The sequence below is a fragment of the Electrophorus electricus genome, chromosome 24 (assembly GCF_041902795.1).
Source record: "Electrophorus electricus isolate QZ-2024a chromosome 24, ASM4190279v1, whole genome shotgun sequence".
Classification (NCBI taxonomy): Eukaryota; Metazoa; Chordata; class Actinopteri; order Gymnotiformes; family Gymnotidae; genus Electrophorus; species Electrophorus electricus.
Window position 1 is genome coordinate 10,418,299 of NC_137520.1, and position 9,531 is coordinate 10,427,829.

A 9,531-nucleotide genomic window follows, 5' to 3' on the forward strand; every position below is an offset into this window, starting at 1 on the left:
CAAGGGAGAGACCTTACACACAGTAAGACCATCTGGACCATAAGAACTACTTTGCTCCCAAGACTTTCCCAAAATTCCTCATGTTATAAATACATTCCCGATCTTTAACATTTGCAAGGCTTATAGAACCAGCACAAGTACAATGTTTATAGGATAATAAATATCTTCATTACAGCAAAACAGCAAGAAACTGTTGCTGAAACTTTGAATGAAAAATAAATTAATTCAATGTGTTTATGTAAATTGTGGATAAATTATACAATACAGTAAAGAAAATTATTAATCTACATTAATTTCTGTACATATTTTGTATGTAATCTCATCTTTAACTGAAGTGAAATTGTTAAAAAGCAAAGAACTGCAGAAACAGTTTTTTTATTGATACAAATCACACTTATTTAAATTTATAATATGTAGGGTGGTAAGAAAAAAAGTTTGTAAATTGCTTAGAATAATCAGGATTTGGCAGTCTCTTGTGATTGGATCATATTGCATTTGTTCTATATAGATATGGCATTGGAAATTGGTACATGTATTGTTTATTAAATTTGATGTTTGTACTTTAAATAAATAGTAAGTCTGTTATTAAGTCTGTTTTTGTTCATTATTACAACTTAAGTTGAGGTTTTAAGATTAAGATCAGGTTTTCGAAGCTGTTTATGCATTGTATATAAATAAAGTTCATTGTAAAGGGTCCTTTGATCAAGAGATAGGTAACTGTGGAAATGTTTCTATGATTGCCAAAAGCTTAAATACAGAAGAGAATTTAAACTTTCCTTTTGTATTCATCTTTCCTAGTTAATTAGTTTAGCCTGTAATGTGATGTATCTGTTGTATTTTTAACAAACATAAGTGCAGACACAAGTGTTATATTTTATATGAAAATTTATTTAATGATGATCACCATCTTTATATTACATTTACTAAAGTGATGGAAACACCAGCATGGCCCTTATCATTCTAATTTATGAACATTCCAGCGATTAAATTCAAGAATACAGGAATCATTGCTGACAGAGGAAAGGCACTTGGAAACAAATGTTTCAGGCTTACAAGTTAATTCAATATATGAAATGATCCATTGGATCGATTCACAGATAAAACCATAGTTAAACACTATATCTCATAATCTCAATCTGAGATGTTTTCACAAAATATTATTAAAAAGTACTATCCTTCCAAAATAGGAGGGTATTTAAAAAAAAAAAAAAAAAAAAAAGCTCTCCTGAGAGATACAGAATTATGGCCTGTTCAAGACAGGAATCTTTTAAGCTTTATAATATTTTCCCAAACAGGAATACAGATAACAGAAACCTAATGTTTCAGTAAAATTAATACTAATCTTCTTTAACTGTAATAACAGTTACACTGTTGAACTGTCCATGCCACTGACTATCAGGCATGGCCTGCATGGCATTGGTGGCTCTTCCAGGGCCTCCAGAGTGCACTGCATGCTGGAGTCTCCTCTTTGCTGTTGATCTGACAGGCTGGAGAGCTGAGCTGAGGCAGGACACTTCTGCTCTTCTCCAAGGAAGGCTGCATGCTGAGGAGGTGTTTCAGCAGTCTTCTCTGGGACTCAGTCTGCACTTGACACTGAGACAGGAAGTTGATGGCCTCCTGCACACACCTGGTGTAGCCTTCATTAGCTACAGTAGAGCAGGGAGAGTCCATATGAGACTGCTGCTGTTGTCTCAGGAAATGAACTGTCATCTCCAGGATGTTGGCTTTCTCCTGTCTGGAATCAGGCTGTTGCTTTAGGAACTCTTGACCCAGGAGAGACTTGAGCTTCTCAATGCTGCTGTTCATACGTTCTCTACGCATCTTCTCCACTACTGGCTTTCTGAACTGGAGAGAGAATGAAGAGGGAAAACTATTTAATATCACTAATATTCTTTCATACACATGCAAATGAATGTACAGATAACATTTCAAGTTAAATTAATAAAGAAAATATATTATTTTGCTATTTACCTTATTTGTAAGTGGAAGATGTTCTCTGGAGTAGATCCTAGCTGCAGTGATATCTGGAGTCATGGCTGTGTGTCTTCTGTTAGTTCTCTTTGAGGAGAAGACTGGAGCTGTGCTGAACTCTCTAACTCCATCCTCTATTTATACTCCCGAATCTCCATATGAACGCGTGAGTCTTGGGTTTGGTGGAGGTTCTCACAGTCTGCAGCCAGTTGGATAACATTAAGTAACAGAGAGCTGCCACATGCTCAATGAGGTGTGCATTGCCAAGGAAACAATGAGTCCATCTCCAGGGAGCAGGTGGAGAAAGAAAGAGGTGTATGAGAAAGTGGAGACCTCGTGTTAAAAGCATCACTGACACATGACATTATGAGGTTAGTTGGTGGCAAAGCACGCGCCACTCAAAGACTGCATGTTAAATGTAATAGAGCAAGCATCAAAAATATTGGTTATTTTATTTAAAATGTCACCCTTCTGAAAAAAAGATAGAAGGCTTATCAGCAATTTGATAGGCACTTATGTTTGCAAGTTCACATATATGAAAAATTATGAGTGATTTGAATGATCTGAGTTAGGGACTTCTTACAGTCTTCTTATGGTCACATTCTTGGGAAATCATAAAAAAAACTGCTCTCAGTTACCTCACCCTTATCGATTTCTTGGATTTCTTTGCTACATCACATTAAGTAATTAATTCACATTAAGTATAGTGACTGCATTCTCTAGGGCTTTCACACACTCTTTTCAGGCACAGTGGACAATGGAAGTGTGACCCCTCCCCCCTCAATATTACCAATGATAGTACAAATACTGCTTAACTGGGCAAAATGATAGACAGTATTGATGGGATTACTGTTTTAATCTCTTTGTTTGCAGAAAAGAAGCATCTAAACATTGGCAAATAGATACACATTTTTTATTTGTTGAAAACCTTGCATATCCTCTGTGTTTTCCTGTGCTTCTAAGTGTATGGATTAAAAGCATGTGGGCATTCAATATTGAACTACTACTGCCAAGCTACATAAACATGCTTGATCACTCTTGCAGACATGAATATCATGCTTGTTTTATTCTGAACGTACAACATAAACATATTGTGTTTGCTTCACAATAACCTGCAGTGTTGTCGCTGCCTTACTACTAAAGGTAGCAGTACGTTTGCAAACATCTAAGTTCACACATTCATACAAACTGAAGCTCTCTAGTGAGTTTGTCGCCCAGATGCTAAATTGCTCTTAATGGGGGCACACTTCTATTCAGCTCTCCCGGTATGAATGGGAGGAGTGTGGGAAAGCTCTGGAGAGGCTACTCTCAGTGCTGTACTGCTCAATCAGACCTGCAATCAATGACACCTCATACAACTACTGTGGTAGAGATAAAGCAGGCATGCTGGAATTCATGCTGGTATGGCAACTCTTGTAATTGTATTGCAACCCTCTTTGACGTGAAGATTATTATTTAAACAAAATTCCTCAGTAAATGGTGAAATCAATCATGGATAGTACAAAACACCTTTTCTTTAACTCATTGTTTTATACAACATAAAACTACTTGAGAGATCTCGGCATCAAACAGTTCTATATGTATGTCAACTATAAATACTCTCCAAAGTGCAAGGGCATTTCTGTCTTCTGGTTGAATGTGGAACCTGTTATTAGTGCATGAACATGCATTGTGTATTAAGGAGGATAGACTGTCTATGACCATAAGGCAACAGTGATGGCATTTTCACTTTCCCACACACTATCTATCACCCTGACCCACCCCTCCACCTGCACCCTGGAGATGGACTCATTGTTTCCTGGGTAATGCACACTTTATTGAGCATGTGGCAGTTCTCTGTTCTTTAGTGTCATCCAAGCCCAACCATTGGCTGCAGACTGTGAGAACCTCCACCAAACCCAAGACTCACACATTCATATGGAGATTGAGGAGTATAAATAGAGGATGGAGTTAGAGAGCTCAGCACAGCTCCAGTCTTCTCCTCACAGAGAACTAACAGCAGACACACAGCCATGACTCCAGCTATCACTGCTGCTAGGATCTACTCCACAGAACATCTTCCACTTACAAATAAGGTAAACAGGATTCTTCATTAATTTAAACACTTAGGTTTTGTGAATTTGTATGCACACGTATGAAAGAATATCAGTGGTATTAAACAGTTCTTTCTCTCTCATTCTCTCTCCAGTTCAGAAAGCCAGTAGTGGAAAAGATGCGTAGAGAACGTATGAACAGCAGCATTGAGAAGCTCAAGTCTCTCCTGGGTCAAGAGTTCCTAAAGCAACAGCCTGATTCCAGACAGGAGAAAGCCAACATCCTGGAGATGACAGTTCATTTCCTGAGACAACAGCAGCAGTCTCACATGGACTCTCCCTGCTCTACTGCAGCTAATGAAGGCTACACCAGGTGTGTGGAGGAGGCCATCAACTTCCTGTCTCAGTGTCAAATGCAGACTGAGTCCCAGAGAAGACTGCTGAAACACCTCCTCAGCATGCAGCCTTCCTTGGAGAAGAGCAGAAGTGTCCTGCCTCAGCTCAGCTCTCCAGCCTGTCAGATCAGCAGCAAAGAGGAGACTCCAGCATGCAGTGCACTCTGGAGGCCCTGGGAGAGTCATGTGGACACTTATGATGAAGAAACAAGTGTTTTCTAAAGTTTGTAAGAATGTATTTTTCTAATCTGTGAAACATAATGTTTTCATTGTGAGAACCCATACGCAGTTGTTTCCATTATGGAGTTTTGCATAACTATAGACTATGCCATTTTCTTACTATGTAATATGAATTACTGTAACTATCAAGTATCTTCCAATATTTGGGATGTTTAAGAAAAAAACCCATATTGGGTAAATACACATGTCCAGGATGTGTGAATTCTGCTTTCAGTCAAAGAAGGCTATCTTTTTAGATTATTTCTTATTGTGTAAGAAAATATTTTAAAATAACTTTGTTTATGGAAACAAATGATTGTTTAATTAATTGTTTAATAGAGAATGTCCTACTCCAGTGGAGTGAGATATAGGAGAAAGTTTTTGGATTCTGTGCAGTCTAAACATGTACATCAAAAGGTCTTTATAATGTTTGGGGAAAAAATGCATGTTTTTCCATACATTTTATAATATTGTTCATTTAGCTACATTAGCTATGTGCATAATGAATCAATTAATTAATTAATTTTTAAAATAAGTTAATTGTAACTTCTTAGTTCTTTAAACTTGAAATGGCTCAAGTTTGCCACCTTCAGTGAAGGTCATGGATGTTGCTTCATTTATTAGCACACAAAATCATCACTTCCAAAAATGTACTGAAAATAAAACGTAATGATACAATCAATATAATCTCTATGGATTTTCTTTTAAAAATAATAAAGCATGTTATACTTAAAAATGTTAAGCTTGCTTGAAAAGGTTAGAGTATTGTTGTGTTTGTGAATTTGTGGGTTGTTGTCTATGTTCTCTGATGACATGAAAATAATGACAAAGTCAATGTAATTTCTTGGTTTGACACAATAGTATTTCCACACATAAAACATATGTAATACATAATGAACTAGTAATCCTTTCACATCCTATGATGGTAGTTGCCACTGTTTATTTATTTATTTATTTTTACTAATAAGCAGTTAAGAAATTTATAACATACTTTATTAAGCTCACTAATTACAACAAATGACTTTTTATTGAATGTTGCTCAGAATCTTCTTTTCTATAAGGTACTATAAATGCTGCTTAGGATTTTTTTATTTAAAAATGTATAGAAAATCAGACCACTTGTTGGCTAGGCCATCTTCAGCCACCAGAGAGAGTCATAGAACCACCTCACAGTAATCAGAGATAATTTGCCATACCTGTCATCCATCTTACTCAGGAGCAGCTCACAGGCCCTTTGGTGCTCAGTCTTTGTTCAGAGTTATGACAAAGGACAATGCCAGTAATTGAGGTAGAGACCTTGAGGGCATCCTCTTGAGACTTTCTTCCTCATCTCTTGGACTCTCTCTTTCCTTCCCTGGTTGGGAAAGGCAGTTTGGGTTTTCCTTTTGCTCTCACTGTTTGGGTGTGTCATCAGCATTTTCCTCTGACCGCCATAGTTGTTTAAGCTCTCTGTGCTGGTAGCACATTGGCTTGGTCACCCTGAGAGTGGTGGTTTGATCCCCACCATGGGTGTTTTGGGCTTTATCTTATGGGAATCCTTAATCCTTAATCATTCCCCAGCCCCACTGGGCCTGATGACTTTTATACCCTTTTCTGTTGTCTCTCATGTTTTCTAGCTACTTTACAGCATTCTTACTTCTCTACTGGTGGGTCGCTTGCTTTTACCTCAGTCCCCTGTACGCAGTAACCTTGGTTCGAATCCAGCCCAGGGTGAGTAACTCCATTACACCACTGCAGATAAACAAAGTGGACTGCCTTGTATTAATTTATCTGAAACACTGAATGAAGACTATCTCTCTAAACAACATAATCAGAGATCTTAATGTAAGAACCAAACCAAACAATCCCCTTTATAAAGTCTTAATATGGTCTACAATACATAATAAGGGCAACAGTAAGAGGGCAAGTCTAGAAGCAGGAAGGTATTATGGAACAGAGAACTAACTATATGTTCGTTCATGTGTGTAGCAATAAAAAAAAAAAGTAGTATTTTCTTCTGGGGATATGCGGTGGGGTTTATATGTGTTGCACAGTGCTTTGAGTCAGTGGATATTATATATACATTTCTTACTTTACTCTGAGCATGGATGATTGTATACATTTATCTTGTAGTCGTAGCGCAAAGTTGCCCAGTTGAAACCAGTGTTCAGATCACATATCTTTTTGGTTGTTTGTTTTAAATGATCTGCTTCTTATTTTCAAGTCAAGACTGATTCCATTTCTCACTGCTTTCTACATTTCTATATCAAGAGTCAGATATCTTTCAACAGAGGAATAATAATAGCGTGAACTTATCATCTAATTACATACTTAGCCAGGCTTCCCAAAGGTAGGCAAGACTCTTTAATTCAAGTAATTTAGGCCTTTTTTAAAGTGTTTTTTTAAAACATATGCTTACTTTAATTGTTGTCCTGAGCAGAGGTTTAATTTTCAGTATACTCCTCTCATGGGTCTTTATTGACTTCTTTGGCCATATGCTGAGCTAGTGAAAGAGGGCACACTTCTATTCAGCTCTCCCGGTATGAATGGGAGGAGTGTGGGAAAGCTCTGGAGAGGCCACTCTCAGTGCTGTACTGCTCCATCCGACCTGCAGTCATCTCCACTGCTGGTGCACACAATTCCATGCCATGTTGTTATTTAGCTAAAGCAAAGTTATTTTTAGGAGTCTTGTATAAAGCATTTTTCAAAGTTATGTTCTCCTCTCTTTTTTGTCTTGTCATTAAATCTTACATTAGCTAATCCCTGTTTCCCGATCGATGTATACCGTTACTTGATTTACCAATAGTGAGATACTGAATGTGTGAACACAGTTCATGTACATTTGAAGTAAAATCAAAAGTATCTTATAGGATGTAGACATTTCTTTCTTAGAAGTGAAAAATATGCTGTTGTCATTATATTCAAATATAGGTGAAACTTGTAGTACACCTATTAACTGTTGGATGCACAAAACAATTGGAATCTATGCTGTTTCTATTTATACATTTAATTAAAACTGTCTCAAATATCTTATCTTTCCACTTGTGTGGTTTTATGTTTATACTGTTGACCACAGTATGTGAAGCACGCGCTGTCATTCGAACCTCAGGGGACCGATGTAGTTTAACTATAGAGCCTATTTATTCCCTGTACACTTTCCCACAAAATATATCACACTGACCCACCCCTCCACCTGCTCCCTGGAGATGGACTCATTGTTTCCTGGGAAATGTACGCTTCACTAAGCATGTGGCACCTCTCTGTTCTTTAGTGTCATTCACACTCAACCATTGGCTGCAGACTGTGAGAACCTCCACCAAACCCAAGACTCACACATTCATATGGAGACTGAGGAGTATAAATAGAGGATGGAGTTAGAGAGCTCAGCACAGCTCCAGTCTTCTCCTCACAGAGAACTAACAGAAGACACACAGCCATGGCTCATAATAACTGGCTCTGTGAAAAGGTAAATATACTAAATCTCATATTTGAATTTTTATAACTTGTTAATATTTTAAAACTGATAAGTCGATTAGTGTTATTAAACTAATGTTTTTTCTCTAGCTGAGAAAGCCAACAAAAGAGAAGATTGGTGGCAAATGTGCACCAAGACAACACTGAGAAATCTCTACTTGGCCTGATGCATCCAGGAGAAAGCCAACATCCTGGAGATATTCATTTCCTGAGACAACAGCAGTCTCACCTGGACTCTCCCTGCTCTACTGCAGCTAATGAAGGCTACACCAGGTGTGTGGAGGAGGCCGTCAACTTCCTGTCTCAGTGTCAAATGCAGACCGAGTCCCAGAGAAGGCTGCTGAAACACCTCCTCAGCATGCAGCCTTCCTTGGAGAAAAGCAAAAGTGTCCTGCCTCAGCTCAGCTCTCCAGCCTGTCAGATCAGCAGCAAAGAGGAGACTCCAGCATGCAGTGCACTCTGGAGGCCCTGGGAGAGTCATGTGGAAACTTTTCATAATAGGATACAGAGTTGAAGATGTCAGTTTAAGACTGACTAAGTTTTCCTAAGTTTATAAGATATTATTCATTTTTTTGCAATTATGATGAATTACTTTAATTGTGTAAACGCATGTGTATGTATTTCAATTTGGGAACTTTCTAAAAAAATATTAATAATTTTTATTATGGATAATACTTTACTGCATATACCATGTATGTTCCAGACTTGGATATATAATGAAAGCCCATATTGGGTACATGCTTGCTGCATTTGCAGGATGTGTGGATTCTGCTTTCAATCAAAGAGAGCTTTTACTATTTTTTAAATATTTCTTATTGTGAATGAAAATGACTCTTTACAATATTATGTAAAGCCTGCTTATCTTTATTATTTTTCACAATGAAACTTGAATGCAAAATATTTATGAATTTTATGCAACTCGTCCTCTTCAAATGGGGTGAGATTACCAATGTAACTATTTAGTTTATTGAAATTATTTGGATTCTATGTAGTCTTGAAATGTGTGTTTGCAAAGTGCATGTTTGTGCATAAATTAGACATAATTAATTTTCCATTTGAAATTATGACAAGTTTCCTTAATTGTACAAAAGCATGTGTGAATATTTTCATTTGGGATCTTATATAAAATATACAAAATTTGTATTACTGATAATCGATGACTGCATATATCATGTATTTCAAAACTTGGATGTATAATGAAACCCATATTGGGTATATGTTTGCATTTTGCAAAGTGCATGTTTCTCCAGAAAGTTATTTAGTTGACATTTTCTGTGAAAGCTATATAGGACTCTAGCCTCTGTTTATCTGTGAGTGTGCAGGAACATTTCCAGAAATGTTCTAAAAATAAATCGTTTCAGTGTGCACTCTATGAAAGATGTTTTGTCTAAATTATTTTTTCATTTTAATTGTGGTGGATGACATTAGTCATCATTAGTTATCATGTCGTCGTATTTTTA

General features: G+C 37.1%; 2 protein-coding genes across 2 annotated transcripts; one reads left to right on the forward strand and one right to left on the reverse strand.

Annotated features, from left to right (window-relative positions):
• Positions 1 to 904: 904 nt before the first annotated feature.
• On the reverse strand, positions 905 to 2,065 carry LOC113570008 (transcription factor HES-5-like). The gene is made up of 2 exons (XM_035522651.2): positions 1,972 to 2,065; positions 905 to 1,845 (listed from the first exon to the last, which is right to left on the reverse strand). The coding sequence occupies exons 1-2, from the start codon at positions 2,032 to 2,034 to the stop codon at positions 1,396 to 1,398; spliced, it is 513 nt and encodes a 170-aa protein (XP_035378544.2). The 5' UTR covers positions 2,035 to 2,065; the 3' UTR covers positions 905 to 1,395.
• A 1,885-nt stretch (positions 2,066 to 3,950) lies between these two features.
• On the forward strand, positions 3,951 to 5,322 carry LOC113570009 (transcription factor HES-5-like). The gene is made up of 2 exons (XM_081707010.1): positions 3,951 to 4,046; positions 4,160 to 5,322. The coding sequence occupies exons 1-2, from the start codon at positions 3,984 to 3,986 to the stop codon at positions 4,619 to 4,621; spliced, it is 525 nt and encodes a 174-aa protein (XP_081563136.1). The 5' UTR covers positions 3,951 to 3,983; the 3' UTR covers positions 4,622 to 5,322.
• The last annotated feature ends 4,209 nt before the right edge of the window (positions 5,323 to 9,531 follow it).